Source organism: Saccostrea cucullata, unplaced genomic scaffold (genome assembly GCF_032062105.1).
Source record: "Saccostrea cucullata isolate Sc308-1 unplaced genomic scaffold, CSIRO_AGI_Scuc_v1 ctg272, whole genome shotgun sequence".
In the NCBI taxonomy this organism is placed as follows: Eukaryota; Metazoa; Mollusca; class Bivalvia; order Ostreida; family Ostreidae; genus Saccostrea; species Saccostrea cuccullata.
Window position 1 is genome coordinate 757,531 of NW_026938795.1, and position 14,897 is coordinate 772,427.

The 14,897-nt window shown below is 33.4% G+C and overlaps 1 protein-coding gene across 2 annotated transcripts in view; it reads left to right on the top strand.

Annotated features, from left to right (window-relative positions):
- The window catches only part of LOC134251302 (uncharacterized), a 33,310-nt gene extending 31,497 nt beyond the window's left edge, over positions 1–1,813 (top strand). For both annotated transcript variants that reach the window (XM_062733702.1, XM_062733701.1), the window contains exons 20-21: positions 10–103; positions 213–1,813. In XM_062733702.1, coding sequence (XP_062589686.1) covers positions 10–103; positions 213–348 — 230 coding nt within the window. In that variant the 3' untranslated portion in view covers positions 349–1,813. The remainder of the gene's footprint in view (positions 1–9; positions 104–212) is intronic.
- Positions 1,814–14,897: the final 13,084 nt, after the last annotated feature.

Below are 14,897 nucleotides of genomic sequence, written 5' to 3' on the forward strand. Positions count from 1 at the left end.
CATGTACAGGACAAAATCCTTACCCTGGTATTGATGGCAAAGTTGTCCCTATGAAAGTTAAAAGTGGCTACCGAATGAGTGTTCCAGAATTCTGCCCAGAAGCGTAAGTACAAAGGCAGTCATTTATTTTATATATCCAATAGATGCTTCTGTTGTAAAATGAAAAAAAAACTGGAGAAAGACTCGCATACCGTATTTATTGAAATTTACAGACATGGGACGCTGATGGAAAGTTGTTGGGTCATTAATCCAGAAGAGAGACCGACCTTCACAAGCATTGTGAATACACTGGACAGTTACTATGACGCACGTTTTCCATGTGATTTCCAAGCTACAGATGCTGTATAAGATAGACCAGAAACAAAAACTGGCGAATAATTTTTTATATCTTTTTCTAACAAAAATAAATACCCTATGTATTGTGTCCTATGTTTTTTATTAAAAACTACCCAAGTAAGAAAACAATAAGGAAGTAAAAATAAATTTTAAATCTCCTTCATACTTTAAAGTGTTTGATTTAAAATGTGATGTTACATCTTTTCAATTAAAAAAAAAAACCCTGTATCATATTTCTCTTCGTGTTTTATTTCTTGTAGGACGATGGATTTTTGGGTTTTATAAACATTATAAGTTATAGTGCAGAATAGTTAAACATTATTATAACCAATGAATTGTTAGACTCAATTTGGTTTAAACATAAAGAGGGTTGGGCGAAAGGGACGAAAATGAAACGGAGGCAAAAATTTCCCGGTATACAGTATACATGCATTGTGCATTTATAGATTTTAAGGCTGATTTTGACAATGTATGAAGAATAGGACTATGGCAAAAACTTACTCAAAATAATATTACTGGAAAATGTATTGATGTAATAGGGAAAGTGTACTCTGAAAGTAAATTATGGTTACTGAATACTTTCCATGCAAAACAGGGGTAAGACAAGGGGAAAACTTATTGCCATTTTTATTTGATTTATTTCTAAATGATGTAGGATCTTTTTTTTAATTGTACATTACAATATTAGAGTCTCAACTATATATCATATGAGATTGAAAAAGAACTTGGTGCTTTGTTGAAAATGCTGATTATTTTGTATGCATATGATACAGTTTATCTTTCCGAATCTCCCGAAGATTTACAAATCAACTGCACAGGGTTTTTTCTGTTATGTTAAAAAATATAAACTTGAAGTTAATATTGATAAACAAAGTAATTATTTTTTTTTCAAAGAAACGTACACCACAGAATGTCTTTATTGTAATAACAAAGAAATTGAAATTAAAATTATAAATATCTTGGCATTATAAATTTAACAACAGGCTACTTTGTTAAGACAAAACAATATGCTAATAAAAGAGCGACTAGAGTTATGTATGGTATTTTGAAAAAGGGTAACCAATAACACCTTTCTCTGTAGGACCAACTGTATTCGTTCGATAAGACTGAAGTTCCTATTCTGTTATATGTTTGTGAAGGTTGGAGGTTATGGTTATCTTTAAATTGTAGAAAGATAACATCTAAAGTTCTGTAATTTTTTTAAATTTAAAACCAAGTACTCCCAATTTTATGATCTATGGTGAATTAGTGAGATTACCTTTAATTGTACATATCAAAATAAGAATTGTTGCATATTGGTAAAATTTTTACATGAAAACAACCAAGTCTATCCTCCATAATTATTTTGTTACTTCATAATATGAATGTATTTCCGCCATTTCATGTGTATCTTGTATATTGTTTTTGCATATATTGTACATACATTGTAGAACCTCATGTACTATTAATTGGTTTGAATGAATAAAATGAACTTGAACTTGATTTTTTTAAGGAGTTTAATGTATAAATTACTTTGTGCTAAATTTGACATTTGACGTGATCTAAATTGTAAACGAATTTGAAATCAATTTTAGACGATTGTGGATATTGTGATATTTGGATTCAGAATCAAATAAAAGTTTGAAACAAAAAACACTACATCAGTTACAACAAAATTGGGAATCAAACTGCAATGCTTCTTCAAAAGGTGTGATATATATGTAATTTATTTACAAATTTAAACTTTGTATGTCAGTTTTATGTAGATAGCGTCTCAAGTATTCATAAGCTAGATTTTAGCTAGATTCAGGACATCCAATCATAAACTAAAAATTGAAACGGAAAGATGGGAAGGTATGTAAGACTTAATGGAGTAGGGTTTTTTAATGTAAAAATGATGTTGGTGACGAATTTCACTATATTTTATGCTGTAACAAGTTAAAAGATGAAAGAAACTTGTATATTTCCAAATATTATGTTTCAAGACCAAATCTTATCAAGTTAAATGAATTTTTTTCTTCCATAAATGTTGGACTATTATGTAAACTTTGTTTATAAAAATTGTTAACGAGAGAGCCAAACCTCCAGCTTAATAAGATTTATATATACATGTATTATTATTATATGGAAATATGGTGTGATAATAAACACATTTTGTTTATATACTGAAAGGATTAAGAAACGCACAAGAACATGATATGGGAAAATTTTCTGACTATGTGACCGAAAAATATGAAAATTGGTCAGATGTTTATTTTGGTCACTTTGCACTAAAATCACTAGTCAAAACTACTCAACCATGAAATGTATGGCATCACGTAGGGGAAATGATAAAAAGTCAAAAACACGTGCATGATAATGATGATAATTTTGTTATAACATTTTGTAGTACCATACTATGCATTAGAGTTATAGACATCGTTTTTGCATATTTGCAGTCAGTATAAATTTCTTGCAATTGTGGTATGGCTGACGGAATCTACTGTGGGTTTAGTAACTGAATTCAATATTGCACAAGTGAATAAAAAGGCAAAAACACGCTGATGTTCAGATTGTTTTCAACTTTTCAACCAAGTAAAAGTGTTTTTTGGTTGTCAGAGAGTGAACTTAAAATGTTTCCAATTAACCATGACGGTGACGTTGGCGCGTACCAACGTCACAACAAGATAGGGCTTTTCATGACGCCACCTCGGTTATTGTCAAGGCATTATCACCAAAACTGATATTTATACAGCAGACAAACATACTCACTTTTTTCACCCTAAACTGACAGAAACTCTTCACTCTAATTTGGGCCGCGAGCTTGGCCAGCCTACGTCGATTTTACTCTCAAACGCGCACGTACGCGTCGTTTGTGTTATGTTTTTAAGCATGTTTAAACTGGAAAATGTAGCTAATATTTATTGATATTTTTTTTACAAACATTCACAAGTACCAAACCTGCTGGGTTCTGTATATTCTTTCTTTAATCGAAAATTCGCGGGATTCGATTGAGCGGGGGGATTGGTTGATTTTGGAATAGTACAGCTAATCTCAGCCATTAAGACTACCGTCGAAAGGGTTGAATAATAATGCTTTGAAAAAATAAATGCTCTGGTGAACTCAATGCACAGGAAAATCAAGTTTGTTACTGATGCGAAAGGGAGATTATGAGAATTTTTAGTTTTATTTTTGGGGGGTGTCACCATATTGATATCAATATCTCAGGAACTATGACTCAAAATCGCACAAAATTTTGGTAACTTGTTGATTAAAGATGAATTAAAATGTATGATAAAAATGCTGAAAAACATATCTGAAATAATTGTTTTAATTTAACTCAAAAGTTTAATATGCGTTTCTTAATCCTTTCAGTATATGTTATATGTTCTGTTCACGCATGTATACATATTTATATGTTTTAATTGTAATATGTTGCTTTGAACTCTATTTTGTTAAAAATAATAGTCAAATAGATAATAATAAACTGGTAACTGACAATTTAATATGTAAATAAGGATATGGAGATAACGAACAGTATTCAATACTGAAGTCCATAAAACAATACAAAATAGAAGAAGAGCAAACACAGACCTCCAAAACATCAGAGGTGGGATCAGGTGCCATGGAGGAGTAAATAATGTTCAAGTTGTATGGAAAAAGTCAGTCGACCTTCGACCTAATTATAGATTGTATTTTCTGACAATGCAATTTTTCAGCATTAAATGATCATCTTTGAATTTGGCATCATATATTTCTCGAGGCTTTTTCATCCTTTCGTTGTGATTTTCAAAAAAAATTAATTCTTAGATAATAAAAACGATTAAAGGAAAATAATAAGATACAAGCAGTTATTAATTTGAAAAAGAAAATAGTTGAAGTCATTATAAAAAAATGAAATAATGAATATGGAAAGTTACGCTAAAATATTTTGATTTTCCCCGACATAAATCATTTATTAAATGATAAATCAGCATTAACGGTCGCAAATACCAAATTAGAAGATAAGTTATTCCCATTCTAATGCAATCCATGCATTTTGTTGGTTGTTTACGTCTTTTTTTGATGAATTTTGTTGCAAGAAATACGTCACGGAGCATTGTGTTTTTGCGTCGCTCTATTATGACGTCACAATGAAAACTATTTGGCAGACAGATACAGCACCAGATGATTCGAAGGATGGGCTCATAGTAAAGCTGCTCATGAAAGGTGACTTAGCTGACACAAATAAATGGAGAGGAATTACTGGTAATACTAATTGTGTTTTGTTACCATCAAAAACTTAAGCAGATTCATCTAGATCAGAATGGCCTCAGTGGTAGACCAATACCTTTGTTAATAATAAAGTTTATCTCCTCTGGATAAACTAGGTTATTTTGAGCACATAATTATTGACTATAGAAAGATAGACAACTCTTACTTGTCACATTTATACAACTGGGCATGCGCAAGGTAAACTTCCTTTTCCTGTTGAACAACAAAGCTGCTGGTACCAAAAATTTTAACTGAAGAAAATTACTTTCATCTAAGGCATCACGAAGAGAAAGTCAAAGTAAGTTTGTTTAATTAATGAGTTATTAATTAGGATCAATTACTTGAATGATTTATTTAAAAATTTAGGGTTTTAGTCACGATTTATCAGATTAGATTTTTGGAAAAATGTTCTCGACCTTGCTGATAGGTCAGCCATGTTTTTAAAAAAAAAAAAAAAAAAAAAAAAAAATGATGAATGAGTCAGAGTAGAAAATTATTCAATTAACTTGACAGGGAAAAGTTTAGTTTAGTAGCAATAAATGGTAATATGTTTTGGTATTAAACAATAAAAAAAAAAAAAAAAAAAAAAAAAAAAATGACAGAGATTAGTTTAGTTGCTATGAATTGTATTTGTGCTTGCATTATATTTAAATAAATAATAGGAATATTACAATTTAAAAAAAAAAAAAAAAAAAATTATGAATTTTAAATGGAATTAAAATGACATTTCTTTTGTTTTATGAGCCATGCTGAGAGCCAATAAAACCAGGGCATCGAAGGCCAAAAGCCCATATGCCCGCCCAGTATCTAGGACTTCTGCGGCACATAGTATTGTAGCTTCCACGGTGACCACCCAAGCATCCACAGTAGCGTCGACGTCCATTGACCCCATCATACCGACATCAGTCACCAGTCATTATTCCCAGGCAGCTATGTCAGTGCCAACAAGAACTTACATGGTCAGCCAAGAATCGCTTGTTCAATCAGTACCCTTACAGCCTGTCTACGAGACTGCAGACATCCCAACTCCGGTTGTGCAGACTGTACCCACCCAACAGACAGTGGAGCCGCAGTTGCCTGTGCCAACAACTAGCACTACAACAGGTATAAATTGCATGGTTGAATTAGATAGGCCTACACCTTTTCAGAGTGTAGCATCAATGCTTGGAGCTCATGTCTCTCAAACATTGAAAGAAAAAATTTGGAATAACGAGTATGTCGCTTTGAGTAAACTGTTGATCAAAGAGCCAGTTTCAGATATACAGCATCATATTGTTTATCTTGATGGTTTAATTCAGGTTAAACCTAAGTACAAAGATGAAAAAATTATGTCTATTTCACAATGGACTGATGCCTTTTTAATTTTTGCCTCAATTTACTGCGCCAAGCACTCTGCACAAGCTATAAATTTATTTCGTTATATGGCAACAATTAGAAAAGGTGCAGAGCGTTCACCTACGTCTTATGGTTGGAGGGATTATGACATCCAGTTTAGGCTGAAAAAATCATTTGATTCAAATCTTAACTGGGGTTCGGTTGATGCTGAACTTTGGTTGTTTTATATGCAGCCCACTGTACAAAATTACAGTCAGAATCCCCCCAAACAATTTAAATGTTACTCTTACAATTTTCAGGGTGTTTGCGAAAAACACAATTGCAAGTTTTTGCATATTTGTGTGAAATGTAATGGTTCACATCCTTCTTTACATTGCAGATCTTCCCAGAATAACAATGTCAAACAATTCCCCCAGTCTAGGCCCACACAACAGCAGTTCCGCCCAAGATTCCCACAGCGAGCAATTCGACCTACACAATAAGTTATGGGATTTAGGCCATTCTCCAATTAAAACCAACAATCTTCACAAATTATTAATAAATTATCCTGACAGAAAAGTTGCCAACATATTAGGGCAGGGTTTTGAGAAAGGGTTTTTGTTAAATTATCAGGGCCCTAGAGTAAGGGTTGAATATAAAAATATGAAGTCTGCAATTCAACACTCTAGCGATCTAGAAGAAAAGATTAAGAAGGAAATTGGATTAGGTAGGGTTTTGGGTCCTTTTTCAGCCCCCCCAATATCAAATTTAAGATGTAGCCCAATAGGTTTATTACCTAAAAAACAAGGTGGATGGCGTATGATAACCAATCTTTCACATCCTTATGGTGATAGTGTTAACGATTACTTAGATCAACAAGATTGTACTGTCAGCTATGCTTCGTTTGATGATGCAATTAACATAATTCAAAACAAAGGAAAAGGGGCCCTTATGGCAAAGATGGATATTTCTAGTGCATTTAGGCTTTTACCAATCAATCCTCAGGAATTTTGTCTGCTAGGTTTTAAGTTTAATAATTCATATTATATTGACAAGTGTTTGCCAATGGGGTGTTCAGTATCTTGTTCACTGTTTGAAAAATTTTCATCATTTTTACATTGGGAATTAGAACAGAGGTCACAAAAGGATGGCATTGTTCATTACTTAGATGATTTCTTTTTTGCTGGATCAGCGAATTCTAGTGAATGCAGAGAATTAATGTATCATTTTCAAGAACTGAGTCAATTTTTAGGAGTTCCAATTGCACCAGAAAAAACTCAAGGTCCTTGTACAAAATTAACATTTTTAGGGTTAGGAATAGATTCTGTTGAAGAGACAATTTTTTTTCCAAAAGAAAAAGTGGATGAATTGTTGGAAAAGATAAAGTATGTTCAGTGTAGTAAAAAAGTAACAAAGAAAGATTTAGAATCGCTTGTTGGTTCACTTGCCTTTGTTGTAAAAGCACTACCGGCTGGTAGGGCATTTTGTAGGAGAATTTACGGGGCACTACAAGGTGTTGATAGATCTTTTCATTTGATTAGAATATCTAATGAGATTAAGTTGGACCTTCAGATGTGGGTTGTATTTCTGCAAAATTTTAATGGACTAACTCGGTTTCCATCAATAGATTGGTCAGATAGTGATATGTTGCAATTTTATACAGACAGTTCAGGGTCGGTTGGGTGTGGTGTTGTTTTTGGCGATGAATGGAGTGTGTTAGCTTGGCCGGCAAGTTGGTCTCAGGAGATAAAGAAGGATATTACTTTGTTGGAGCTCATTCCAATATTGTTAGGTATTGTTATTTGGGCAGAAAAACTAGCTTCTAATAAATTGCTATTACATGTAGACAATTTAGCACTTGTTCACATAATTAACAACAAAACGTCAAAAAATAAGAGAGTTATGGTTTTGTTGAGAGCCTTGGTCCTCAAAACATTGCAGAATAATATTCAAATCAAATGTCAACATATTCAAGGTATTAAGAATGATAAGGCAGATGCTCTTTCTCGTTTTCAGTTTTCGAGGTTCCATCAGCTGGCTCCTGGGGCTCGGCCTTATCCCTGTCCAGTTCCTATGCAATTTTGGCAAATTATTCATCAACTGTAGAGAACCTGGTAGATGCTAGCATTTTGGACAATACAAACAAAGTTTATAGGCAGGGCATTCAAACCTTTATTTAATTTAGAGTAGATAACTCTTTTCCACAATTGTGGCCTCCACCTGTTGACCATGTCATCAATTTTGTTGCACACATGTCAGAGAAAAAATGCGCCTTTTCAACCGTCAAGTGTTATCTGTCTGGTCTGAGCTTTTTTATAAACATTCATGGATGGCCAAATTCTGTGGAGTCATTTTTAATTAAAAAACTGCTTACTGGTTACAAAAGGTTGACTGTGTCTAGTGATATTAGAAGGCCTATTACCTTGCACTTATTAGGTCGTATCATAAATACCTTGCCATATGTTGCACATTCTTTATACGAGGCAACATTATTTCAATGTGCCTATTCAGTAGCATTTTTTGCATTGCTTAGAGTCAGTGAAGTAGTAGACCTTCAATCTGATAGTGTTCAGTTATTACAAGACCATGTTAGTCTACTGATTAAAAGTTCTAAGACTGATCAAATGCACAGGGGTTCAGCAGTTAAAGTTCCAAAGCATGCCCAGTCATTAATTTTGTTTACAATACTGCAGAAATTTCTTGCAATGCGTCAGACAATTTCAAGTACAAATTTTTTTGTGCATTTCAACTCCAAGCCTTTGACTCAGTATCAGTTTTCTACAATGCTCAATAAATGTTTATCATTTTTGAATATAAACACATCGGTTTTTAAATCTCATTCTTTTAGAATTGGTGGGGCCACACATCTGTATTTAAATGGTATGAGCGAAGCTGAAATCAAAACCATTGGCAGATGGAATTCTGCTGCCTACAAGTCATATATAAGGCCAATTGTTTAATAAGTTAGATGCAAATTTATTTTGTTCAAAATCATTTCAGATTGCATATGGATCATTGGTTCATCTTTGATATTTTGGGCTCAGAAATATGCTCAACAGAGAATGCTTAACAACCTGGGATTTGAATCACATAGGATAATTTGGCATGGAATAAGGGGTAAGGTTTGGTCACAGCTTTATCCAACTATCCAAAAGAAATTAAAAGATAATAACCCACCAACAATCCTAGTAATACACTGTGGTGGCAATGATATTGGTAATCCGCATAATACGTTGAAGGGTTTACAAATGTACATGAAATCTACCATTGTAAATATTTCACAATTAATGCCAAAGACAGTTATTGTTTGGTCTCATATTTTACCACGAAGTAATTGGACCTTATGTCTTTCTAACAATGATGGAGAAAATTGGAGAAGAAGAATCAATTCTGCACTTGCTACTTTTGTTGTTAAGAAAATGTGTGGGGCATCATTAAACATCCTGATATTTTAAAAATACATGTAGCCCTTTTTCGCAAAGATGGTGTACACTTGTCAGACTTGGGTAATGACTTGTTTGTGAATTCTTTAAGAAATGCTCTGGGGTGTTTTTGTCAACCACTGACAGATTTTATCCTACTACTCCCACATGTACTTGTTAAGTCTTGTCATGGCCAATCCTTGAAGTTGTGAAGTTGCATATTTGAAAATTGAATTGTATACAATTACTGGTTGAGTGTTAAATTGATAAATATGTATTTGTATTGGTGAATGCAAAATTGACCGCCTAGATTTGTTGGCGGATGACCCACAAAAAATATGTTTTGTGGTTCATTTGGCAGAATTTTGCAGAGAATGCCACCTCCATGGGGCACTGTTTTTTCCAGGTCCCTTGGGTCAAGGTGGTGTTTCTACTGCTTTGAGTTGTTTGTGTATATGCTGCCATATCGATTTGAAGATCGGCGCATATTTTGTTGTTTTGTTGAAAAAATTGTGAATAAATGGCCATGACAAGTACGCCAAACATTAATTATTTGTAATATTTTAATTAGGCTAGGTCAATAAGGTCATTAGGATATTAAGTATCAATCTGTAGAAATTATTGTTATTGGTCTTCCAATGGTAAAGAACAATGGTTTGTAAGGGGTGCTTTGTTGTCTAAAAATAATAAAGTTTATCTCCTCTGGATAAACTAGGTTATTTTGAGCACATAATTATTGACTATAGAAAGATAGACAACTCTTACTTGTCACATTTATACAACTGGGCATGCGCAAGGTAAACTTCCTTTTCCTGTTGAACAACAAAGCTGCTGGTACCAAAAATTTTAACTGAAGAACCCTCCCACCCTCTCCAAGTTATAACTTCTGCAGAAATGCTTGGCCTTAAAAGAATTTTTTATAGAATTAATTGATGTTAAAATATTGTATATAAATTGATGAGCTAATGTTACTCTTCATTTGTATTTTAATGTTTTTGATGTGTGTAGAACAAAATTTCTGCTGCTGTTTTAAATTTATATTTTCAGCGTCATGGACCATAAGATGATTGATCGTATGCATATCTACAAAGACTCGAGATAGAACAGAGAATTTATGCGCCAGTGACTTTAAAGAATTTTGTGTAGTGATGGTATAAAAACTATATTAATGGCAGAATTTTGCAGAGAATGCCACCTCCATGGGGCACTGTTTTTTCCAGGTCCCTTGGGCCAAGGTGGTGTTTCTACTGCTTTGAGTTGTTTGTGTATATGCTGCCATATCGATTTGAAGATCGGCGCATATTTTGTTGTTTTGTTGAAAAAATTGTGAATAAATGGCCATGACAAGTACGCCAAACATTAATTATTTGTAATATTTTAATTAGGCTAGGTCAATAAGGTCATTAGGATATTAAGTATCAATCTGTAGAAATTATTGTTATTGGTCTTCCAATGGTAAAGAACAATGGTTTGTAAGGGGTGCTTTGTTGTCTAAAAATAACAAGTTGGATTTAGAAAAGGAGAATCATGCACAGACCAGAAATTTTCCTTGAAGCAATTTATAGGGTAGAGCAATGAATGGAACATAACGCTGTATGCCAATGTTATCGACTTTGCAAGAGACACGTGAACATACGAAATAAGAACAGAGCAAACACGGACCTCCAAAACATCAGAGGTGGAATCGGTGCTACTCTGTCAACCGGACACTTCGCCGTATGCTCCTTGTCGTGATTGGAAATAACGGAAAAATCCGTCGTCAATTCAGTGTATAAATAATGGACTAACAATTAATATGAAATACGTCAGCCAGCATTTGACTCAATGATAAATTGTATTTGCTGAAAAGGTCATGGTATCGACCATAGAACTTACGAAATGATGACTTTAAACGAGACTGCTGATAGTCTTGTTTCATCAACTTGCTTGTCAATAAATTACCTCGTTTCAGAAATTGTTCATACGTAGAGCATGCTCTAACGTATCGAATCAACTGAGATATGTAAACACCGTATGTAGTGGATCAAGGTATATTGCTGCATACGTAAGGGAAGTTGACGATTGTAGAGTTAGTCATCACGTTTATCATAAAGCTTGGTTGTTAGATTGCCATTCACGTCTTTTCAAGTAAAATGTGCAAATATGAAACAGATGTGTCAGACTCTGTGTCAGCCTCTTTTATCTCAACCCCACCAGGAATTTTATGTCAACTTCAGAGTACTACTAGTGTGTACAATCAGAATGTTTTAACAAAATTATTTCGCAAATGACCAATGACAAGGTAAGTAAATTTATGGACTTAAATTCATCGTGGGGAATCGTTGTGTATAAAGTTGAAAAATCGTTAGTTTTTTTTAAGCTGTTAATGTTGGTAAAATCTTGTGATTTCAAATTGCCCAAAAGTTTCTTGGAATTTTTAAGTATCCACATCTGATTAACACCACTTCTTGAATATAATTATTGTTTCACAGTAGTAACTCTTGAAGTTTCTCCTTCACTGCTGTTAATATCTTAGTGAGGAGTAAAGAAAGAGTGTATCTTTGTAAGGATTTTATGCAGTTTCGGATGGCATGATGACCTAGTCATGTATAGAACAATTTTGATAAAATATAAATGTTAACAAAGTACAAAAATAGAAAAGGACGTAACAGCAAACAACAACAGAATAGAAGAAGAAGACAAGTTTATAGATCACAGCCATAAGAGATTCCACCATGGACGTTTAAAATAGAATTTGCAAAAGCCCATGCCACCTTTGCCAACCTACGGAAAAGCTGGAAATCTTCAATAATTAGAACCAAAATTAAAACAAATGTCACTGGTGTCATCCTTTATGAATCCAAGGTCCTTGAAGATGACAAATAACATCACTCAAAAACTACACAAATTCGAAACAAGTAGTCTCCATAGAATAGTAAAGATATTTTGGCCGAGCAAGATCAGCAATGAGAACACAATCAGCTGTCATATCCGACCAGATTAAATAGAGACGACGGATATGGATTGGCCAAGTCCTGAGAATGGCACCAACCTATGTATATACCAAAGATAGCAGGAAAGCAAAACGAATGGCGATCATAGGAGACATGGTGTCGTTCAGTAGACAATTGAGAAGAAAGATAAGGGTGGGCTTGAGCAATGATACAATAAATATCAAACAAACAGAGATGGCGGTCCTCGGTGCGGGCTTTATGTCCTCTGGGCACAAAGAGGACTGACTAGGTACCTGACTGAGATATTCTTATTTCTTTACCAAATTTCATTTCAGTATTTGCAACCTCAGCGAAGAAAACTGCAAGTAATTGAAATTTTTCTTAGTCCAAGGGACATAGCTCTATCAAAAATTGCTCGATCGTACCCCAGTGACAAAATTGAAATTTGGATTCATATAATTCGCATCAACTCACCAACATACGAGGGCTGTTCAATAAATAATGTCCTGAACTGTATGACATACAAAACAGAGATCATATGGTATTCAACTTGACTTTCTCTCATTATTGAATCTTTACTGAATTTATAACAGTTTATGTGACCACTTTTCATCACATAGTTTCATCGTGAGAAGCTGGGAAACAAAGGCTATTATAGATACTGCATTATAAATGAATGGTAAAGAATCAGTAAACTACAGTGAAAATAAAGGCTTCATTAAAGCTGCTGTAAAACTTGTTAAAAATCCCAAAGAAATATTCATTGAAATATGTGTCATTTACAGCAACCGGTGCCTGTTCTGTAGACAAATGAGCAGTTGGATTTCAATGATAAAAAATTATATAATGGGCATCAAAAATGGGTACCCTCCTTGCCAATTATAACAACTTATGTACTGTTTTCCAAATTTCAACAAATAATATTTGATTATGTATGATTGACTTTAAGATACATAGCAAATTTGATAGACATCATATCGGGAGTAATTAACACTGTTTTTAAGAAACGTTTGACAGTAAAAAAAAAAAGCTTGGTACTCAAAGGTCACCCTATACTTTTGAAAAACGAGTGAAAACGACAGCGTGTACGAAAGTCTTAACAATTATTTTAGAACATCAGTAATTGTAGTTATCCAAACAGATATTGGAACATGGATCTATTGCTAAAAATCATCACAAAATTTACCATAAGATGTACTTGATAAAAACGGCGAAGGTCTGACAAAAGCAAAGAATTGCAACAGCACAAAGACAGATTTATATGCAATTTTCTGAAATACTAGTGGTATTGTTGTTCAAATTCGTATTCGGGGAGACAGTTTAATATCTGAAGGAGTCTAGAAAGCAATTTTTTTGCAAAAAAATCGAAAGGTTTATTAGAGGAAGGACCTAGAATCAGGAATCCACTACATTAAATTTCTTCGTGACAGCGTCCAAACCCGCATGCCCTGAAGAGTAAAGGGGTTTTCGGGATAAACAGAAAGTTGTTGTTTTTTCACATTAACAATATTTGCCAGATCCTTAACCTTTTTTACTTGTTTCTATTTCCAAACCTGAATACACCTTTCAGAAGGAAGAAACAAGTCCAGGAAATCATTGGATCTGCCATTTCCCAGTATACTAAGGGTCATACCCTAAAATGAGTTCTATAAACAATCAGAAATTGGATAAAAAACGTTACGGACATGCGTTTGAATTAAAAAAGATTAATAAGGAAAATCATGAAGACTAAATCATTGAAAAGCGTCGTTTGCTTCTTTCTGAGCACCGAGGACATTATTTATTGAACAGCCCTCGTAAATAGGAGCCATTCGGCACATGCCTTAACCATTCAGTAAACAAGCATAATCAGTTTTTATTTAAACATGTAGTAATTTAATTATATAAAAACTCTTAATAAATAAATATTATTTTTAAAACAGACAAAAGGTGCACTAGGGCTCCGGTGGTAAAGTAATTACTTTATAAAAGTTTTATAAAGCAATTACTACCATTTTCTTTCATTTTCCAATTATCAAGAGAAGTTTCTTCTTTTAAAAGATAAGTTTTTATTATCAAGTTATGACAATAGGAACAAAACTTAAATGATTTAAATAATACCCAATTACCCTAATCACCTGTGACAGGCATATAACTCAAGGTCAAATAAGGGGGCAATTAGCACTGTTAGGGGTTTTTAAGGTATGTCACTTCCATAGTAGGGCAGTGTTTCTTTCAATTCTTGACATATAAAAGTAGTCGGGGTCGGAAAAAAAAGAATCCCTAGGAAAATATACAACAGGCACCTTATCAAGTAAGTGAATTTTATTTCTTCCCGCAAATGGTTTAACAAAAGAATGCAAAGCTGTATAATTCAAAAGTTTTCTCCTTGTACATTTTACAAGGTCAGTGAAATACGTGTATACAGTATAACTCGATATGCTTTACTCTGACCTATATATTGTTCCGCTCCATTTATTTTTAAGAATTAAATAATCTATTAAATGTATCCGTTGCATTTAGTTGGTTTTATGGACAAAAAACTAAGGGATTGATCATAATAATTTACTAAGGTTTCATAGGACAGAGGACATGTGTGTTTAATCAAATTACTGGAATTACAATATACGAATGATATGAAAATATGGTTTATAAACAATATACATGTAGATTTATGTTTGAAGTTTATTTGAAATTTAAG